Source organism: Dermacentor andersoni, chromosome 1 (assembly GCF_023375885.2).
Source record: "Dermacentor andersoni chromosome 1, qqDerAnde1_hic_scaffold, whole genome shotgun sequence".
Classification (NCBI taxonomy): Eukaryota; Metazoa; Arthropoda; class Arachnida; order Ixodida; family Ixodidae; genus Dermacentor; species Dermacentor andersoni.
The window spans coordinates 76,866,157-76,889,442 of NC_092814.1; the positions used below are offsets into that span (position 1 = coordinate 76,866,157).

The 23,286-nt window shown below is 45.1% G+C and overlaps 1 protein-coding gene across 1 annotated transcript in view; it reads right to left on the minus strand.

Annotated features, from left to right (window-relative positions):
• Positions 1-542: 542 nt before the first annotated feature.
• Positions 543-23,286, minus strand: part of LOC126544064 (homeobox protein MSX-2-like) — a 70,676-nt gene continuing 47,932 nt past the window's right edge. The window contains exons 2-4 of the mRNA XM_050191270.3: positions 20,261-20,448; positions 5,506-5,786; positions 543-711 (exon numbers count right to left, since the gene is read on the minus strand). Of these exons, the coding sequence (XP_050047227.1) occupies positions 708-711; positions 5,506-5,786; positions 20,261-20,448 (473 nt within the window). The 3' untranslated portion in view covers positions 543-707. The remainder of the gene's footprint in view (positions 712-5,505; positions 5,787-20,260; positions 20,449-23,286) is intronic.

Below are 23,286 nucleotides of genomic sequence, written 5' to 3' on the forward strand. Positions count from 1 at the left end.
TAACACGAGCATGTCGTTAGTAAATAGGGGGAAGAAAGTTGATTAACATTTATTCTCGCGCTCTTGTACTGACAGACAATATTCATGGTGTCCACGGAAACTCCGCGCACTTAAACAGACGTCTGCAAGTACAGACCGCAAGACTAAAGCATGTGACTGCTGTCTGGCTTACTGTGCAGCCTCAGACTTACAATGAGCCCCGAAGAGGCAAATACGACGGCGACACATAGTGAGTCGTGCTGAGTGGCTTCTACCACAGGTTGCCGCACGCCTTCGGGCCTCCCAGCAGGTCAGACAGCGCTCGCCCGGGACAGCGCACTGCGCTCCAGCTGAGCTGTGCGCAGCCCATGCGCATTTACCCGCGCACAGATAGCGTCCGGCATGGCGGCTTATTAATGCTTTTTTTTTTCCCCGTCACTATCGCTTGCCCTTAGTACGCGTCACATTGCTGTCGTGGCAAAGCGTGAGTTCCCGCGTCCGAGCGGGAGTTCGGCGGCGCAGACAAGTGTGCGGCAAATGAGAAGCGTCACCACCAGAGCGACTCGAGTAACTTGTGTAATTTATTTTTCGAACGTCCTAATACGATAAAATTAGTTTTTTTTTTACATATTTACAACGAGGTCCTTCCTCGCGCTTGACCGGTGACTTCGAGAATGGTGGCTCTGTCACCCTGGCCGGCAGGGTGCTAGATCTCCACGGAGCTGGCGCTATCTGAAAAAGTGGAAAACAAGGTTTCTCGTTTATTACTCAGGAAATAAGGATACTGAACTGAGATGTAATATAGCAAAGTACTGTTTTTATTGAAATGAAAATAAAAGAAAGAGATGTAGTCGCTCCATAACAGTAGGGGCTACTCCTTCTCGCATAGCAGTAAAATATGTGTGTGTGTGTGTGTGTGTGTGTGTGTGTGTGTGTGTGTGTGCGTGCGTGCGTGCGTGCGTGCGCGCGCGCGCGTGCGTGTGTGTGTGTGTGTGTGTGTGTGTGTGCGTGTGTGTGTGTGTGTGCGTGTGTGTGTGTGTGTGTGTGCGTGCGTGCGTGTGTGTGTGTGTGTGTGTGTGTGTGTGTGTGTGTGTGTGTGTGTGTGTGTGTGTGTGAGTGTGTGTGTGTGTGTGTGTGTGTGTGTGTTAAGTAAATGAAAAGTGCCAGAAATGCATAGCACACAGTGCTATACACCCACGAAGATATAGATATACAACGCAAAGGTAAGTGGCTCTTTTTAGAAGCAGTTTGTTACTCTTAGCCTTAGTTATATCACACACACTTTGGTGAAATTCTGGGGCCGGGTGAACAATGCGTTTATGTTCGTAAACACCGTTTTCAATTGATCCACTGCTAGGCTATCACGATTGGGCGGCACCCATTCTCTCGAAATAAATGTTCATTCGTCTGAACGCTTCGTGAGTTCCGTCTGTGAGTAAACTCTGGCGGCGAATATATTACTAGAGAACCCTAGTTACCTACAGTTACTTATTCGAGCGTGCACTTCGATAAGTCAAGCATTCTTTTTTGTGTGTGTGTTTGGGATGTCACATGTCCACTTTTCTTTTCCGCTTGCATAAGTACAAATAATGCTTTGGATGCAGAATGTTTTGATCTTTTCTTTTCTCTCTCTTTTTCTACCAGAATGTATTTGCTGGCGCACGCGCAAGGAGGTGCGTCAGGTTCACTGACTGACTAACGTACCAACGTTTCTTAGGGCCTCTACAAAAAACGTCGGTTAGCAAAGCATTGTAGATTTGCTAGAGAGAACCAGAAATCGGGTAAGAAAGATCTTTGTATAACAAAGTGCCAGGTAATAGTAAGGACGAAACTACCATTGCTCGGCAAGTGATGAACAGTGGTATAGAACCACTCTCTTATTAATGCGTGAATTCTTTAGGAAGGCTACACTAACCCTGCTAACAGACTGTATAGACACTTGCTAAGCCCTGCCACTGGGGAAATTAAATGTTACGCCGCGATTGTCTATCTAAGATGGATAGTCTGGACTTCAAGAGAACCACGGTCGGTGAGATTCAGCCACAAAATGCATACCCAAAAGGGGGGAAGTTGCATGGCAACGGGAGGCCACAGCCTGCAGCTCACTAACACCACGCATTCGCTACTTCTCCCGCCGTAAAAAAAATTCATAAGCGCTCGCCGAAGAATGCGTCCGTTCGGTGGATAAATGGCAGTTGGCATCACTTGCGGAACTTCCAGAAGATGCATAAACAGAGTACTTAAATGCACGTCAATGGGGCTGCAGGTTCTCAAATGGGACATAAGCCACCTGGATGAAGCTAATTACAAAATTAATTAGAGCCCCTTGGTTCTCTAGCTACCTAATTAGTCCGCTGGAACATTTGTGTAACGTCCGTCGGTGCAGTGACGCCAATGAAATCGCCCATGTATTTCGCATGCCTTATTTGCAGGTGTATTGCAACACCAGTTCGTTAAATCATATGTATATAACCATGAGCACACACGTGACGCGAAGCTAAGAAACTTTGCTGTTGAACACGTACTCGCACAGCAGACAGGTTGACAGCTTCTGCTAAGTTTATACGCACTGATCACTAGACATATGCCATGTGAAGGTTTGCTGCGTGCCGGTCCTGTTGCCGCATGTTAATTCCACTAGGAGCAAGACTGGTTACAAGTGCAGAAACACATGGTGGCCACAAGGCGCCTCAGTCTATAGCAGCGTTCCATGCGCTTCTGGCTTTATTCCTGTTCTGAAGTTATCAGAAAACAATCCCAATAAATTCATACACAGCACACGAACGAGTAGAAAGTTACAAAATATTTTACGAAAGCGTCACTGGTGACTGATATCGAGGGAGACGAATAGGGTCATCAGTATTTTGTGGCACCATATAAATGTGTTCGATTCGATGTTAATTTGCTGTTCTATGACCGCTGTCGAACTGTTTTTCGGGCGAAACTGTAAGATGGGTTAAATTGGTAACACCGGCGAGACTTTACGAGATCTGTGGGTTGCTGCGATAGCGTCAGTGAAACATGGATCACTTGTGCTTGGCATATAAGAATTAAGGCTATATATATATATATATATATATATATATATATATATATATACAGGGGTGTCCCAGCTAATTTGCACCCAGATTTTAAAGACACCCACGAGCTCTACAGAAATCGTACCGACTGCATAGTAGCCGTAGTCGTATGTACTTACGGCCAGTATATTTTTCATCACCAACGTATTACTTAATTAATTACTTTTAATTAGTGAACTTTTTAATTATTGCTTGAACCGCAAACATATCAATTACAAAGTTGTAGGGCACCTCAAATAACCTCCGAATCAAGCATTTGTTTAGTGCTCAGCTTTGCCTCGTTGGTTTTGCCAAGAAAGAAGAAAAGCGCGCGAAACATCCGAAATAACAAATAGATACGCGCTCGCACGCCGCTACACAAGCGCTCCCAAGCGAATAGCCACGGATACACGGCTTTAGTAGCGGCGGCAGCTCGATAGAGGGCTTCACGCTATGTGATGGTCGCGGCGTCAAGAGAAGAACACGCTGCTGAGGCATTCGCAAGCGTAGCGGAGCCTTGTACGACGCGGCGATAAGAGAATGTAGCCGTAGATCTTTCAATGGTTGCTTGTAGGCGCTTGAGTAGCGGCGTGAGAGTGCGCATCTATTTCGTATTTCGCATATTTTGCGGGCTTTTGTTTTTTCTTGGAATAAACAACCAGGACCACTTCACTACGAAATCAATGCTTGATTCGGAAGTTATTTAAGGTGCCCTACAACTTTGTAATTGATATGTTAGCGATTCAAGAAATAATGAAAAAGTTCACTAATTAAAAGTAATTAATTAAGTAATACGTTGGTGGGGAAAAATATACTGGCCGTAAGTACATACGACTACGGCTACTATGCAGTCGGTACGATTTCTCTAGAGCTCATGGGTATTTTTAAAATCTTGGTCCAAGTTCGAAGCGAGAACAGTGGCACAGAAGGTGACTGATGGTCTCTTCACACTTGCACTTAGCGCACATTGGTGAATCCGCCATTCCAATACGATAGCTGTAGGAGTTGGTGAATGCTACTCCTACCCACAGCCGACACAGCAGTGTTGCGTCACGTGAGACTCTCCAGTGTGCCTTAAATAGACTGGATGACAGGCCATTTACGGAAGCGAAGATCTTGGGGGCCTGGCCTCATAGTTCATTGGCCCAGAAAGCAGTTCGAGCGCTTTTTCGCTACCTGAGGGCAACAGACTTGAGTGCCAGACTGTAGACATCCTACACCTAAGTTCTCTCTCTCCCTCTTTCACTCCCCATTCCCCTCCCCACGTGTAGGGTAGCAAACTGGACTCAGTCTAGTTAACCTCCCTGCCTTTCTGTCTTCCCTTCTCTCTCTCTCTCTGGTCCAAGTTAGCTGGGACACCCTATATATATATATATATATATATATATATATATATATATATTGGCATAGCTGGCCGTCTGCGTTTGAACCACTCTGTCGATTATGTGTGTGGCACTCGAGTGTTCACTTATCACATTTCGGTGCGTCTTGGGATGTGAAACGAGTAAATATTCGGAGCACTGTTTTACACACTTGTACTATCTTTCTTTGTATTCATGCAAATAATAATAATAATAATAATAATAATAATAATAATAATATTAATAATAAAAATAATAATAATAATAATAATAATAATAAAGGAATCCGTTCTCTGCAACTGGTCAATTAAAGTCTCAGCTTGGGATTTCTAAGGCATCCGTATCTCTTTATACAAGAGTTGCAACGACGGATATAACAGCGCTTTTCATTAGGCAGACCTTCAGCGACACGATGGCAAAGGACGTATAGTGGCATCTGCGCTGGCTATATGGGGCACCAACCACACCTGCTGCCGCCGCCTGGCTAAGGCCACAACGATGCGCCGATACTTCATGCACACCTGTTCGATAATCTGCGATGCCTCGATATCGCAATTTAAAGAAAAGATGAATACGGAATTCGATTAGTAGCTTTAACTGAACCGTGACGATATTCATCGCCAGCATAATAATATTATTGCAGCACAAATATATTGCTTTACTTGCGCTTACCCCTGGTGCGCCAACGACCTGCTGCCTCTACGAAGCCATCGGCTACCAACCACACTTTATGGTCGTGCTCGAATATTCATCACAACTGCATCCTACTGCACGTGGCCAGCCATGCAACCTTCGCTTGCGATATATCCTTACAGAGAGCCACTGTCAGCTTGCTTTTTCAACTGGAATGGCGGACGCTTTGAGCTAAGTTCCTCTCTCGCTTTTCTTTTCTTTTTTTATTTTGTCCCTGATACAGCACTTCCAGCGCTCTTCAGAAAGGAGAGCTCTGTGAAACCTTTCTTGGGTGGCGAATAACAGAAGCTCGTCACGTGCCCACCGTCACGCCTCCGGCAGCCCCCGGCTACGTGCGCCTCGACTGTGTCGACACGAGCCGTTGTCGCGCATGCAATAAGAGCAACGCGCGACCACGCTTTGGCTGCACTCACAACGCGGGACGCTGCTGCTGCAGAGCCGACACGGCCTCGGCGCCGCCGAACGGTGGGTGGTGTGCGGGTGGTGCCGCCTGCACCAGCCGCGGTGGGTGCACGTAGCCGCCGGGAGTAACGGCACCCGAGGCACCGGCGGAGGAGCCAAACGGGCCCGCGCCAGCCAGGCCCAGGCCGAAGGCGCCAGGCAGTAGCGGCCGCATGGCCATGCGGAGTTTCTCTAGCTCGGCCTCCTTGAGCCGCTTCTCCTTGGCGCGCCGGTTCTGGAACCAGATCTTCACCTGCGTGGGACGACAAGCAGCCGCGAGTTGTGCTGTCAGGGCTGTGAGGAACGGACACAGGCATAGCAAGCCTCTCACAACACGCACACCGATGTAAAGAGGAAAGCGGACAAGATAAATGGAATGAATCGACGCCACTTCGGAGAGCAGTAACTGAGAATAATAACGGTTTCTTCTGAGCTAGCTGATATACATCTTCACTTAAGAGACGACTCACTCGCATTCGGTCATATTACAGACGTAATCTATTTTGTAGAGCTGACTTCGCATTGCCGTGCCTTATTCGTCTTCGTCTGTATATAGGCGGAAACAAAGGATAAATCAAGGATGAGTAAAGACATGCAACGTCAGGTTCTGTTAGCACCACAGACGATGTCTGGGTAGTCAAGTGCATGCAATTCACACGCAATGTATTCTGTGTTTAATGCACGCATAGAAGTTCGAAAGGGTCGTTGAACAGAAAAATTGACTTCGTTCTACTGCCTATTGTTTTTCCTAGTTCAACGCTCAATTCTTTTTTCACAATGCGACGCTCAGAAACTCAACTGTAAGTGTTGTTCGGGCAAAGAGTACCTCACAGTCGCATTGATCTCTACCTCAGCCAGAAACGTGAAGTTTCGTATTTCCGAGTTTATAGGTCGACCTCATGAAAGGCAACATAAGTGCGGCAGAGCTCACAGACGACTCGAAAGCGAACTCGTCCGAAACTTTTTTATTTCACTAAGCCTACTGTGCCGAACTTTGGACTCACGCAATAACATCTTCGAGGTTGTCGCAAGCATTTGTACAAACTCAATAATGAGTGTGCTACTACTTCTTTGACCGGAGTAATTGCAGTGACACTCTTTTCAGTCCAAGCTGGTTCCATTGCAAACATGCATCCCGTCAAATAGCCGATAAATTATGCTTTAGAAGAGGTTTCGCCGTTATGCTTTGCGGTAAGGTAGAGAAGCGTTAATTAGTTTCACGGACGAAGCTTCTTGCAATATTTCTGGGTTACAAGCGCATGATCGCGCACGAACGCGTTTGTTTCACCACCCACAACTTTTTTTTTGCCGAACACAATGCGATGCTGCTAAGGCAAGTTGAAGAATGCAACACAGGTGGTCTCTTCATAAGTTGAGCGTGATGATATCTTGATCACTGTATGTTGCTGTATTACACGGTATTAGATAATGATATACGTATTACAAAGATAACAGTGAAACAAAAGACATGTATCCAGTCTGTGAGTGTAGCTCTAAACATTGAAGTGCCTTGGGTAAGGCCGGATCAAATGTTTCTGGCACAATTTAACCCGCACACGGTGGTAACTGCCCACGTCTCAGATATTTCTCTGCAATGCAGCCGACTGTTCGAGCCGTCCTCAGCGGCGCCGTTGATGAATACGAACTAGTAATCGTGTGATGGCCCAGTGGAAGCGGTGGCTGCGACAAGGAGGCATGGTGTCTGGTCAGGCGGAAAGTGATCAGCGTATGGTTGCGGTAACGAGTCGCCATTGAAAAGTGCAGGGTAGAGCGTGCAATGACTCAGTTTACTAAGTGTTCGCGATGCATAACTTAAAAGTTCCCGTAAGCATGCTTCCCTGCCTTGAGGGAGAGTGGTACGCTTCTCCGACACGGGAGGGCGCCTCTAGTATGAGTCTAAAAGAGGAATCTAAGAAGAACTAAAGCCCCTCCATCCACGCGTCACCGCCAGTCGGCGGAAACGTTTATGGAGGGGCTTTAAGAAGAACCAACTGGACTGGCCCAATCTGACACCTTGTTTCAAAGAGGATGCTGATAAAATTCACCCATTTGCCACTTATCGATGAGAAAGTAGGTAACTTAGCGCTGGTGGGGAAACGGCATTTATTTACACCGTGCGTTGCTGTAATGGCATGCCGACGTTGTTTCGCGTTGGTCGGGATGAGTTTGTGTGTGTGTGTGCGCGCGCGCGTGTACAGGCGAGGGAAAGTTAAGGGAAGTGTAGTGCTAATGTCTTGGGAGGGCCAGTGCTATGGCTTCCTTTAAATATCTCTATACTGTGTGTCTTCTGCTTTATTTTTTGAGATTTGAGATTTGTCATTTTTCTCCTTTTCTCTTTCCTCCCCTTCTTCCTATTTCCATTCCTATGTTTCTGTTTCCTTCTTTCTGAAGTACAGGCAGGCGTTGTGCCCCTTCCGATGGCAGTTGCCAGCCTGATCCTCGTTTTTCCTTTCCCTGTCAAGTGTATATGTTTTGAAACATAATAATAATAATAATAATAATAATAATAATAATAATAATAATAATAATAGCCTCATCTACCTGGGATTGAAAAGAATGACACCTTACTAAATCATGTTCGGTCGTTTCCTTGGCTTGCACACAGGATCGGAAAACAGCTACATTTTGCTACTTCTTTGACCGGAGTAATTGCGGTGACACTCCTTTCAGTCCAAATAATGTTCGGTCGTTTCCTTGGCTTACATACAGGATCGGAAAATATCTACACTGTCATTTTTTGCTTGTAAGCTTTGGTCCCCAAACACCTAGCGTCGAGAAATAGAGCGCTCTCCTTGGAGTATTCAAGAAAGATCTATTTGTCGTTGTATTCTATGGCCGTCCTGTTTATGCCTATAATATCCATTTACCTTGGATTCTACTGTTCGTGTAATTCCTGTCAGTATATCGTAATTATTTTTCACGGTAAATGAGTATTTCGTGCTCCACTAAACAGCCCTAATTACTTGCACGTCATTGAGTTCTTTTGCACCAAGTGTTCACATGGTAGCCGATACAAATGATGGAAAACTCCAGCTCCCATTACTTCTCTTCCATGTGCCTCAAGTTCATCATACTGAAGGCTGCATTTGTCTCGAGCTTTACAAGTTGACCCTCCTTTGTTTTCTTCGACTGCTTGATCTGTTTTGCTGCTATAGCGATTATCTTCCGACAGTCCTCTGCTTTATTTCAATACTGTCAATCCTAAGCATATTGCTGCTGTTGCAAATGTGAACTCATGATGGATATTGTGATAACTCATGAACTCACGTGGCAGAAGCTCGTTATTTTAGCATTTCTGATGTATCTGACTACTTAAACCCCTATGTGTTTCAAGTACAATATTGACAATGGAAAGTTCGCTTCATTGCATGTTTTTGCGCCTCCAGGCTTCCAGCCGTCTCTTATTACTCTCCACAAACTGTTTATTAATGTTTCTCCTACTGCACCTAATAACTAAAGCCTCGGTAAAGCCAACTGCTTCCAGATTTATCGCTGAATGGATACTGTGACGCTCTGCCAGAATATTCTTGATGGTTTATGCACCAAATACACACGCTATGCATGAATCGCCTTCCTCATAAAGCTTTCTATAACTACGCATTCTCACATGCCCTATTCTCGCTTCGAATAGAGCGCCACTGGCCTCCGAATTATCACAAACATTCTCCCTTTTGATTTCATTTTTTGCTGCTCGATATTGTTCCCATACCTAGCTTTCTCTAGTACGCTGTTTAGATCAACATCGTTAATTTAGCACCATTTTCTCTCTCGCTGTCCACACCATGAGCTCACACCATGAGCATTTACCGGTTAGTTCACTGACTCTTTTTCTCCACTGTGAGTTAACATGTTTCCTATACAGGTACCTAAGTAACCTAACCGCCCATCTATATTCATTCTTTTTCCCATTCGTTTTTCGAAGCAGATTTTGCTCTTGGCCTCCCACCCGTCGAATGACGTCCTGCCTATGCTTCTATGTACTGCTTCATATATGGTCTTTCCATGTGCACCCACTGCTAGCCTTCCGACAGACATCGAAAAAATTATAAACCCCCGACTACACTTCAAATTTTATGCACAGCAACGATTTAGCAATTAAGCGTAAGCCCGGGAACAATAATTCATTTTCGTAAGCCTTGTACTGCTTGACAGACCCATCGCTATACACGTGCGCAGTACCATATGCCATATGCCTCTGCTGCACCTTTCGTCATCCCACTGATGATCATCGTTCGACGGCTCAAACTAGACCGTAGGTCAACATCAAACTGCCACAGAACATGTTGCAATGCGGGAGACACTTAGATTCCTCTCCGAGGTCCCTCTCGCGCATGGAAGATATTCTACCATGCTAAGCCAGCTCTCAAAACCAAATGACTTCGTCCTGAGACAGGGCCCGTATTATTCCTTAGATCTAGAAATCACCGAGCTTCTCGACATTGCAAATAGAAATGGGCAGAATACCATCTTTCATTGGATACCTGCACACTGTCATGTGATCGGGAATGAATAGGCCAGACGCGGAAGTAAAAACATCTTTAAATAATGCTTGTGAAATACGCATTACGTTCTCACGAACAAACACAAACGCTATATGCTTCGTTGCTTGATACACAACTCTACGTTGGAGCACGAGACCCAACCAGATCGACCACACAGGCGATTGCATAAGTGGGACCCAGAGATGAAAGTTCACTGTATGCCTCACAAGCTCAAAATAAGCCAAACAGGTATGGTTCGCCGGATTCGCCTTGGTGTCGCACTCACCAGGCGCTATACACAGTGTCAGCGACACTAGCTTTAATTGTGAATACTGTCACGTGCCAGAAACACTTGCTCACACATTTTGTATTTGTCCCGCGTACACAGCCCAAGAACGACAGCAACTGCTCTCATCCATTGCAACGTCCATAAGAGGCCGCCATCAGACGAGTTTCTTTTGGTCCGTTGGCCTGGTGCAAACAGCGCAGCCTTGATTACAAGTGAAACTATAGCATTTCTAGATGCTACTAATTTATACACACGGCTTTAGAGATGCTGTAACGTTATGAACTTGCATATACGCACCTTCTTCTCCTGTCCTCATTATCATTCCTTTTACTTCCGTCCCTTTTTCCCACTGTAGAGTAGTAGGCAAGAGCAAGCTATTATAGTTCAGGCCGACCTCTATACATTTCTGGAAATAAATGTTTCTCTCTCTCTTTTTTTTCTTGTACTGCTACATATTTGTTGAAACCCCATAAGTTCCTTCATGGCGGCGTCTATCTTGCCTTTCGCTTTGATTAGCTATGACTAGCCTATCATCAAATCCATGTACCTGTTAACCTATTTGAGTCATATTCCTAGGTACACACCTACCCTCGGCATCTCATTTCCCTGTATCGTCTCCGGTTAATCAGTCGCATAATTCAACTCCACGAAACCCGATTTATTTATACACTAACTATAGATGCAAGAGATCCGCCCTCATTTTCAGATAAATCAGCAAGACGTTATGTATCTCTGACTTTTCGCATGAACAAAATAATGTCACCCGCGTATTACCTGTATTATAAAGACGAGTAGAGACAATGGGAATCCTGGACTAGACCGTTTCGGATATCTATGACCTCATCATTAGTTAGCCCTAGTCATGGTAGCTAACTGAATTATTCCGCTATTTTTATTTCCTCTAGGAGTTGCCGCCCACGATTCCTTCATATATCTTAAGATGCTTTAAAAAATTTCCCTGTTTACGTTTTCGCGCACCTCGCTAATATCTATAGCGGCTTATTGCTCAATGAATCAATGACCCATCACTCAATGCTCCGACATGAGGCTATGATGTATCTATAAAAAACAATATTATAATGACCTGTTCTCTTCCTTGGTTATTTTGATACACCGTGTCATTAAAAACATGTAATCAACGCAGCCGATGTGTCTGGCGATTCTACACCCGTTCGGTAGTTCTCCCAGTCTCTTGCTCTGTCCTGTCCATGTTTTAAACTTCAATTTAGCTACTTGTATCATTAACCCTTATACCACCGATGATATTGTAATCGAACTGTATGACCTAACGTTGGTTTTATCTCCATTACCTTTGTAAAGTAAGCTCATCCTTCTCTGCCGCCATCCGCCACGGTAGCTTAGTGGCCAAGGCGTTGCACTGTTGAGCTCGACGTCGCGGGTTCGATCCCGGCCGCAAAGGCCGCATTTCGATTTGGGGGAAATACAAAAAACGCTCGTGTAGTTAGATTGAGGTGCACACTAAGGAACCCCAGGTTGTGAAACTTAATCCGGAGTCCGGCGTGCTTCATAGTCAGATCGTGGTTTTGGAACGTAAAAACCCAAATTTTAAGTTTAGTTCTAACTCTGCCGTCAACTTTAAGGAATTTTCTTCTCCTGTATGACTTTTCCTAACGACTCCAGCAATGCTTCCTCGATATTTGGTCCGAATTCCTTAATTAGCCTCACAGGTATTACATCTAAGCCCATTGAAGCGCAGGTCAACATTTGTTCCACTGCATTTTGTTCAATTGGGATCTCTTAGCCGTAACTCATTTTATGCATTCACCTTGTTTCGGTTATTCACCTTTTCACGGGTCGTTCCGTCACCGCTAGTGAATGACGCGGTTACAGTGCCTACAATAAAATTCAGCGCATCTTGCCCCTTCAAATTGCTTCCGTCTGCGTCCTGAATGCAATACTTGAATGCTTCATTCTTTCTGTGGAGATATTTAACGTGGTTCCAGAATTTTATGACGTTCCCTTGATTTGATTGCGCATTGCTCATACTGGAGGCGTGACCTAGCGGCGGCGCATCGTACCGCTCTGCGTCAAGGCAGGGCAGCATGAATCCAGAAACTTGTAGATGACTTCTTGTGCATACAGTAAAGGTGTGCGTCAGAGCAGCAACTGGTGTAGGAAAGCACTGGCTACATCGCGAATCGAGTGTCTCCTTCATTGTCGTCATATGCTATTTTCTGAGAAAGGATAGTGTTAAGGCATTTAAAATGGCAGCTATAATTACTGGTCAAGCGAAAGGACTTTTATGCGTGAGGCGAGCCTGTTTTGCTCGTTGTAGGAAAAGCTCAACGCAGAAGGTGACCACATTTGCTGGCAGTAGACGCCTAAGGACGCTGGTTAAGCTCACGACGGGTTACACATGCCCGTGGGTGTGGCATCACGTGACCCCGAGTTTTCTGTTTCGCGAGTGCTGCGCCGGGAAATACCGACTGACCTTTTCACTGCTTGTCCGACCACGTAGTTCTGCAGGAAACAACGGTACTTTGTCTGGAGACTGGGTAATCTTTTTCTTTTCTTTTAACGCCTTCTTCACGCCGAAAATGCTTTCAACAAGCTTATGTGTCTCATGTTCGCCGTGAGCCTATGCTACAACCAGTGTGCTACTATAAGCATGGCGTATCGATAGGACTATTTATTTTCTTGTGTGAGTGGAGAAATGTCTAGATTGAGGTGGCGAAAAGCGAAATATTGTCAACAGGACTCTCTCTCTCTGTGGTGGGAGAAAATAGAGCAACAAAATGTCTTTTTTTTCAGTATTTGGTTAAAGCTGAGCTTGCTGTTTCAGCATGGGTTAGTGGGTATAGTGTCCCTGTATATGACTCCCAAAGAGAGCAGAGTTGTGCGAAGTTCCGCCATTTTGTTCCATAGCTTACGGTAGAGCCACTCCTCGTGCGCGCAGGTGCGAGACTTAGCACGGCGGTAGAAGCGTATAGACGCTGTTCTATTTTTTTTTTTAATCTGCTAGTCGCGATTGAGAACATGCGAGACAATTATTCGCCCACACTGTGCAAGCTGGCACTTACGAGGGCAGAATACGGTCGAACAGCTCAAAACTTCGCGTGTTCATTGTAGAAGGTTGCAATGGAAAATATGGGGGAGGTTTTATCCAGCATGCATAAATAGTGTACTCGCCGTGGCCGGAAGGCACGGATTATTTATTTATTTTAAGGAGCTTTCCAAAAACGTCACGCACGCAGCGTGGAACATGTCATCGTGTTTGTTGCGCGAATCATTGCGGACACGAATAAGTTGTCGCAGAAAGTGCATGCGCGCATTTCGGCCGCATGCAACCGGCTGATTAAGGATCGTCACCAAGAGAACTTCCGTGCCCTGCGAGTACACTAGCGACCGTTGGCAAAGCGTGAGTTATCGCTAACCGTCGTTCATAGCAGCTGCGCTATCCGATCTCCGGGGTGCAGATGCACAGATTGAAAAGTATATCATATTTCTACACGCACACATCTTATGTACAGCACATTTGACGATTCCCTTATGCGCAGACTAAACCGGGCGGCTCCTTTCGGAGCTGCCCGGTTGTGGCCCATATACGGAGAAGCCATTGCAGTCGCCGGCGCACAACTGACCGTCCGCATGGCATTGCGTAAAAGGGTATGCCACTTTCCGTACAGTTGGACCTGCTACACTCCGTCGTACTGGAACACAAGTTGTGTCGATATGACGTGGTTTATACCACTTCACTGCGCAAGACGAGAGAACACCGCCGCTATCGACTCATACCGTAGCCAGAAGGTGGCACGCCAAGCACGTGCCACTCTCCCCCCTTTGCCTAGCCCCGTACCCGCTCAAGTTAATGTACCCCCCCCCCCCCCCCCCGATCCCTGAAAAAGATTCCTAGCTACGTCACTGACAGTAGCCAATGGATGAAACGCACGCTCCCTTCACACCAGCTCCAGATTCCGATGTTAATGGCTTTTAACACTGTTCGAAAAAGTATTAAAGGACTCTAATGGCACCGAAAAAAACTAAGTCTTTCGCACAGGACCTTTGAAAACGTCGTTTGTCCAGCAGGGCCTGCGGCAATCAGGAAGAGGGCGCAACGACTGCTGATTGCCTTTATTTGAGATATGGGGCTCCTCGACACCTGATGACACACACAGTGACACTCATAGGAGGCTCAGGCGGAATAATTGCCGGCTATGTATGCCAGGCTAATACCGCCTGCTGCAACACCACCACCACCACCACCTAAATGTCCGCGTTGCGTCCGTAAAGTTGTTTTCACCGCAGCGCGGGGGCACATTTGAGTCATATCAGGCCACGTGATGGCGCTCGGCAATTAACGGCGCGAGCAGCGCAGGGAAAACATACACCCAAATCTGCTCCCTTTGGAAGCATATACAGCAACACTAGTAGCGAGTATTCGGCAGCGACCCGGCTCTGCCGATGGAACACTTTCAATGGAAGTGTTCTTGCAAAAATTACCGCGTACATGTTTTATAAATATCATTCGTTATAGACGATGGAGATAGTTATGTTCCTTATTCCATAAAGGCAGCCAATTAAAGGAACGACCAAGAAGGCACCGTGAAGCCACGTCGCTACGCATTAGTTTAGCGCAAAAGCAAGTTCACTCTATGAAAAATCATGGCTCCGTTTAAGGCAGCTTGACGCACTAGAGGGAGACGAAGAAGACGAAATGGATTAGAGGGTTTAATCATGTGCCACTTGCGCAGAGAAACAACAACAACAACAAATCTGGAGCACGGTGGAGCTTTGAGCTGAAGCAGATATGCAGTATGTCTCTGAAGCAAATCAGTTGACACACAAAGCGAGCTTCAAATGCTGAACCACGTTGCAACATTGTGTTGGGGCAAAGTAGAACTTGTGCTATCGCAACTTGCGGAGCGGTTCAGACAGCAAATACAAGCCTTCTATCACTGCGGAAATCCCTCAATTATACTAGTAAAGAAGAGACAAGGTGACTAAATAAATTCGATGATTAAATAAAACATGCGCGATATATAGAAACAAATCAAACCAAACCAAATGAAATATGAAACATAGTGGAACATAGTGGAACTGGGAGTGGAACTGGGAGGTGAGCCGGCGATGCAGTACGCCTGAGGACCAGATAAACCGATGCGCAAGCGAACACAAAATACTGCACCTCGTTATAATAATGCTTTAGTGTGAAGTAGAACTTATGCTAACGCAACTCGAGAGAGTATACATACTGCAAGTCCAGGCCTCTTGTCTATTGCTGTGGAAATTGCTCCTAAGGAAGAGACACGGAAGAAGAAATGGTTCAAGTGGTTAAATTGTCCGTTCATGTGGTCTAAATATACTCAATTATGCACTATTTTTTTTTCTTCCCAGTTTCACCTTTCTCTACCTCTTCGTTTCATTCTTGTATTTATCTTTATTTTTGCTGTATTTCCTTCAACCGACGGATTCTTGACCCTCCCCCTAATCGGAGCGTGTTTGCCACGTTTAAAAATTATATTAATAATCATAATCGATGAGGCGTGGAGCATGGTAAAACTAGGACCTGCGCCAGATATACAGTACACCTCTGGACTAGGTCAATTAATACGCATAATGTGGTGAAATACCGCAGTGATATTGTAAGTGGCGCTCGCGTGGAGCATTTGCAAGCCTTTATCGCCATACTAAACCCGCCTATTCACCAAACTTTGCACAACCCGCCACCAAACTTCAAACGCTGCACCGCGTTGCAAGTATGTCTTGAGGCGAAGCAGAACTCATGCTAATGCAAGTGGCAGAGGAGGAAACCACGCAGGAAAGACACCTTTCTGCTGCTGAGGGCATTGCACGTAATTGCCGCAGGAAATGACAGCTGCATGAGCGCATCAGTAATAAAACTGTTGAGACAGGAAAGAAATACAGTATAGGGGGATTTTTTTTATCTAGCTGCGCCGAATTTTTCAAAATCACCTGCAGTAGATAACACAATTCTAGCCCTTGTACTAATTACTCCATAAGGCGGACATTACTTCGACGAGCAATCAAATGCTTAATTGACTAATCAACGACATTTACCTAATGCAGTTTTCTTACTAATTAATTTACAGCACATATCGCAAGTTACGAACCGTAGCTAGTGAAATTTCAAGGCATATCGACTTGGAACGAATTCTCTAAATGGCACTGGTTGTGAAACATGCGCCGGCAAGCTTGCGGCAAAAATGTACTATTGTACCACTTACTTTTTTAAGAAAATGCTGTTTTATGAATTGACGCGCTAGAGTAACCGGAACGTCAATGTGTCCTGTCGCACACTTTGAAAATTAATATCTCGAAACTGGTGTTACCCTCAGAATTCGTTCGAAGTGAATGCGCCTTTCGAACTCACCAGCTACAATTTTGCAATTGCAATGTGTGCCGTGTAGTAAATAATTCAAGAAAGAAAATTAGTAAATCTTTGTTAATTAGTTCATTATGCATTCTGATTTCCCGTAAAAGTCATGTCCACCTCATCGAGTAATTTAGTTCAAGGCTTACAACTGTGTAATTTGCCACGTGCGATATGTAAAAATTTAGTGTTGCAAAAAAAAAAAAAGACACTTGGCAGAAGTTGATAAGTGTACCATGGTGGCAGTTTGCCGGATGAAGAATGCCTCGATTATGGCGTAAAACTACCACACGCTATAGGAGTGACGTCAGACACGAACGCAGCACCGATCACTTCACAACTATTTTGCAACATTTAAAATCTCTGCAAAATCTTGAGAAAGTGCGCATCGATGCATTCCATTCATTCACATTTATTTCTTAATACGAGGATTGCAGTTCGTGTGAGCAGCGCTCCGTGACGGCTGATTTCGTTTCACTCGTTCGAAAGAGCGCCTCCTTAGTTAGGCAGAAATCGATTCCCGCGATTTAAGGCCGTTGCGTACGAACCGCGGAAAAGCTTTACTGACTGGGTAACATGTGCAACTATTCATTTCGCAGCTGCGTGGCGTGCGCGTGACGCTCGAAAAATAAATAAGAGTCGAGATAAGGCCCCCCTACCTTGCATTTGGATACATAAATGATGAAAGTGGAACAAAGGACAATGAGGAGCTACGCAGAGTGAAGCCTCTGTTGACAAACTATGTATGTCATGTCATCCCTTCATCAATTTTGGCCCGAGTCAGAGGCCGTATTCACAAAGCTGCTGGTCCGTAAACCAGCAGCACTGTTGTCCAGTGCTTTCACCAATACGTCATTCGCAACCACCATTGGCCAGCAGCTTTTTTTTTTTTTTTACGTAATCTGCCTCACCTCCCAAAATCACTAACAAATGAATTATGTTCCTAAAGAGACTGTCCACACTGCGACAATGTTTCTCATGACAGACTTAACGTTGTACCAAGGCAAATCTGTAAAAGCAGTAAGTTCGGCGGAAACTATGGAGATGTAAAGGTTGGTGTAGCGGCAGTGTGAAGTTTTAAAGAGTGACTTCTTCCTAGTGGCGCCATCGCTTCAGTTGTGTTTGTAATTTAAACGATAATAAAATTAGTACTTGTTAATGGTGCTATAGTTCTGATAGAATTTTTTTTCTAGTTACTGAAAAGTGCGAAGAGGATTCCTCAAAGAATTCCCATTAGAGGTCAGAAGCACAACGTACTATAGCCGTTGCTTGACCGCGCTGTTATCAGGTCTGAAGTGACATCTCTAGCAGCACCTACATTTAACGGGTGGCGAAATCCCATTGTTCACCCACGCTTTAAATTATGCGGTCTTCAGGACCAGATACTAAGGCACGGGAAGACCAAACAAGAGGTTGAAGAGGCAACGCAAACAACACACTGGGCTATTACGTAGCTTCACGCCCAAGCAGCTTGGCAATCTGAGCGTGTGTTTACATACGTTTACATAAAGAGCCGCGAGATTAAACGCGGCAAATGGCCCCGCGCAAGACTGGTTGCAAAACTGATGGCCTGCCGTCGCATGACACGATAAATATAAAGACACTCGTTTTCTATCAAGCACACCGAGTTCAGAATGCATTCAGCGGAGACTCTCTAATGGCGTCCTCTGGACTTCCGTAATACACAGGGCAAACAAAAGGGTGAACAAAGAGGACAAGAAAATACGGACGGTAAATGAAAAATAAAGGTCAAACAAATTTGCAGTCCGGCCAAGAGCAAGCACTGAATGCCCAAACGAGGGGAGAAGGCGAGACAAATCGCGTGGTAATGCAGCATGCACAAGAGCTTACAGAAAAGAGACAACAACAAAAGTACACTGCCATTTCTTCTGCTATTACGTTGGTTGCGAGAGACAGTCCGGAAAATGGCGTTCCGTCAAGCTTCCGCCGCATACACACAAGCACGCCGCGTGACGGCAACAAGAATCTAACAGCGTGTTGTGTTGGTCGGAAATCTCAATAGACGAAGATGATTACATAAATATGCGCAGCGCATTCATGTATCAAATGGTTAATAGTGCCGAATCTTTAGAATCCTGTAGAGAGAGTGAAAACACAAGTTATGGTCTTAAGACCTACACGCAGTTCTCGTGTGGTTGGCTGGTCTCGCGAGTCTTTATTTGGTTTGTAGTTGACGCTCAGAAGGCATACACCCCCCGCGCCTCCCCGAAATCCCCACAGGAGTCGACGGCGAAAACTGCCACGGGAAGATCGGATTCAATTACAACGTAAGTTTGTCGCAGCAAAAAGGGCTATAGCCTTCGCAAGCATAGTCTCCCGATTGTTAATTGCTTTCTTCAATGAGGATCCTTGAAAACTAATGGCTCACTGCGACTGTGAACACGGATGCACTGACACGAGATTACATAAAGTGGAGTTTTTAGAAGAGCATCACAGTTCATCAGTTCATAGGCGGACTGCAAACACTAATTGGGCGCACCAGCTCATTGCTTTAGATGGATAGCCCCGCGATTCCACACCGGAAGACAAATCGTGTACTGTGCACGAATGGCGGCTTACATCCAGCATGGAGCGGAAACAGCTTGCGCGCTTTTGGAGAAACTGCGCAGTGAACCGGGTGTGACATCATGCAGGCATCTCGATTCCCGGTCGTTTGTCGTCCTTTGCCTGGGTCACATACAGCACTTTCCCTTTCATTCAGCAAATTGAGCCTGCTAGACTCGCTGTATAGTTATGTGTTTCACCGGCAGTTGTCTGCGACCCCTCACGTTGAAGCGAGCCTCCTCTGACATCACAATGCGACAGCCTAGCGTCGTGATGGTAATTTGTTAAGTTGGCAGGGGTTGCCATCTTTTTTATTGTTCATTAAGAGAGAAATAGTCCAAATGGTGGTTCTCTGGTGCATGAAAAAAATCTCATTTTGCCTATTTGAGAGCCAGGAGAACAGGATACACCTGAAACCTTTGAATGTTGGTGTGCGTATGCGGTAGGGTCGGACGACCTCTTTACCTGACCCGTATTAGCATAATAGCGTATCCATAGCTAGCCTAAATTAGCTTTCCTCCCCACCTCATCCCATTCCCACAAAAATGGGAAAAGGAGGCAATACAGGGCCGTCACTCAAGCCGGTGACAAGAATATGCTTTCGACTTACATTATCTCAATTGACAGCGAGCACAAAGTTTTCTTTCTGTCGCAATTCACCGCACAGACTTCCAAAACTGACAAAGGCGATCTCTCTTGAAAGGCGGTGGCGTACAATAAATGTGGGTCAATTTATGGAGCAGCCGTTTCGGTTGCACATTAATTAGGTGATATTACGGTGATTACTGATTATAATGAGTAACAACATGCCGCAAAACACGCTTTCGAAGTTTAAGCCTGCTCGTGGTGTCATTTAAAAAAGTTATATATTTCTTTTTAACGCTGCGATAATTCGCAACCAGACATTTCGATTTTTCAAGAGATCTTACGTCGATTTGACCATTTATTTCACTCTCACTTTCTATGTTCAATGGGGAACCGATTTACTAACGGCCAACGGCATCGAAGTGGAGCGTGAGCGAAGAGTAGCTGCTTCTGACCTGCGTTTCGGTGAGGTTGAGCGACGAGGAGAACTCGGCGCGCTCGGCGATGGAGAGGTACTGCTTGACTCGGAACTTGCGCTCGAGCGCAAGCAGTTGCTGCGTGGTAAATGGAGTCCGTGGCTTGCGGTTGCTCTTGTGGCGTCGTAGTTGACACTTGACCGGCAGCGAAGGCACCTCGCCCGGCTCTGCACCGGAAAGATGTGCCCGTGAGACCGCAGGCGTACGGATCATTTGGGAACGCCGTGTAATACAAGGTTCGGTTACACTAAAGGCGTCTTCCACTCAAGGCATCAGCGTCGTAACAGGAAGCAAGGTGTGACGTGCGGGATAATAACATGAAAATAACCCAATTTACTACGTCGCGCATAAACTGGTGTAACCAACCATCATTGATTTAATCATACTGCAGAAGATTTTATCATCGGCACCCGGGTCTTCATGCACTCGGGCTCATTAATGCTCACTTGCGCATTCAGGATAATAATGCTCACTCACAGTCGGGGCTCCAGTGGCATTACAACACTTTACAATTACACGGGCTCACATCCATTTGTGCTAACATTAATCGAAGTGCGTATAGCTGCCCCCCGCTCAGTGGCTAAAAATTGTACCCACAATCGTTCACCGCCGTGTCTAAAATGTAGCGGTAACTTTAAAGGAAATTACAAGCTGCAAAAGAAGCCGAAAATGTCGAACTCAAGCAAAGGATCGTAGTTTATATTTGAAACGACTAACGGGACGCGTAATAATCCCATGATACACCAATCATGATGCCTGACGTCGTATTCCCGAACTCGCGCTGAAAGTTCTAATAACACTTTTGCTTTCCTATCAGTAGTTTTGGTCACTTTCCCAAAGACGCGCGCTAAACGCGATGCTATGCAGCATTTACGAGATATCACGTACAGTGCACATTGTGCTCTCCTCCCCAAGCTAAAGAATGTGCATTTCATGTTTTCTGCGCAAGTAGCACCGCTCTTGGTCATTGCGCTAGCGCATAATAGCTATACACTTTAGCATCATATACTTAGGGCGACTGCACTCGGTGGCACATTTTCAGAAACTGAAACCAAGTCGTGCGCATAGCCCATGCATTGTCACATTGACTATTCGGCATAGGCGTTTTCTGCGTTGTCATCCTGTGGTTGCGTATACGCAGGAACTGTGCAATCATAGTTTTAATGTCGCTGTGACCTCTTGACGCGCTTCTGTCACGTTGACTCCGTGATTATGGCGTACTAGCTGCATGCTTATAAGCACAAGGTCGCGACGTTAATTTCCAGCTACATTCTGATGGTGACCGAATGAAAAAGTGCTGGCATGATTTAGGATTAAGTATCCGTTGGAAAACAATGTAGATGGTCCAAATTAATACGTAACCCTCGGTTAAGGTGTTCCTCAACCCGTGCAGTGTGCAGCTTCGAAACGTTAAACAGTTATGATTACCAACATGCGCTGAAACGTGTGTGTGCGCGTAATATTGTGAATATAAAATCCTGTAGCGGAACGGGATAAGCGCCTCTCTGTCAATATCGGTGATATATTTTAATAAACGCAGAAACTACTTATATGACCGGTCTCACAATGTTCCTCAAAGTTTATTACAATAAAAAGCAAGACATTGTGGCTCATTTATTTATTTATTTATTTATTTATTTATTTATTTATTTATTTATTTATTTATTTGAGTACCCTAAGGGCCTAGGTGTTAGGGCATTACATAGGGGGGGACTAAAGAGTTCAAGCGCAAGTGGAATGTGTACAATGCAAATATATGCAGGCATTTAGGAACCATAAAAAAATGATCTAGACATCTAGCAGAAACAAACAAAGTAAAAAGAGAAAGAAAGAAAGAAAAGAGAAACGGAGTTTATACAATATTTGGTAGCGTGAAAAACGCATAAGAACCTATAATGCGATGTAGACAATCAGTACCCATCAGAACATGAGTTTAATGATACAATCGAATGATGATTTAGGTAATCAATCTACACAGATACATATCAGATGAAACGGAATGAATTTTGTGCAATGCCAAGTGCATGAAAACACTGTTTAAGTAAATATTCAAGCAAATGTGGGTTCGGACAGGTTGATACACTCTAGAAAGGTTAGCAGTGCTGCATGAAATGATGATGATTCCGTAAGCGAGACAATGTTCGAAGGTAGCGAGTTACATTCGGCAATAGATAAAACTAGAGGCGAATTTTTATAAGCGTTAGTCCTGGCAAATATAGGTTTAACTTTATGAACATGGTCTGTGAGGGTTGAGATGTGGGAAGCGGGAACAATATGGGCTCGAGCGAATGCAATGTTGCTGTGGTAAAGGCTATATGGAAGAAGGACAACCATGATAATTTCCTGCACATGTCCAGTAAAGGGAGATTAAGCAATTTCTTTAAGGCGGACACACTTTGATATCGAGAGTATGAAGTGAAGATGAACCGCGCAGCTTTATTTTGAATTGATTCGAGTAGGTTCGTGAGATTATGGACGCATATTCTAAAGAGGGCATGATAAGAGAACTGTATGCGCGAAGTCTGGTATCTGTGTTTACGAGGTGTAAGTGCCGTTTCAGGTAACCAAGTTTTTTGCATGCTTTTGTGGTGATGTGTTCAATGTGAGCATTCCAGCTTAAATTGGAGGTAAACAGGACACCAAGGAGGAGGAGGAGACAAAGGGGAGGAAAGACAGGGAGGTTAGCCAGTGTAAGTACCGGCTGGCTACCCTGTGCTGGGGTAAGGGGACACCAAAGTACTTGATTGAAGATACTGAGTCAACAGTAATACCGCGTATTGTATACTCGATTGGATGAAATGACACCAGTATTGCTGCTCTCCTGTCTATCATTAGCTTCTCCAGCCTGATAACGTGACACTTAGCGTCCTTTCTTATTTTTAAAGAAAAGTTCATAATAAATAAAGGAGATAATACTGCGGCCTTTGTTTCGCACTTCTTTTATTGTTTCATTAAATTAGATTTAGGCGCACGTTAAAGAACCCCAGGTGGTCGAAATTTCCGGA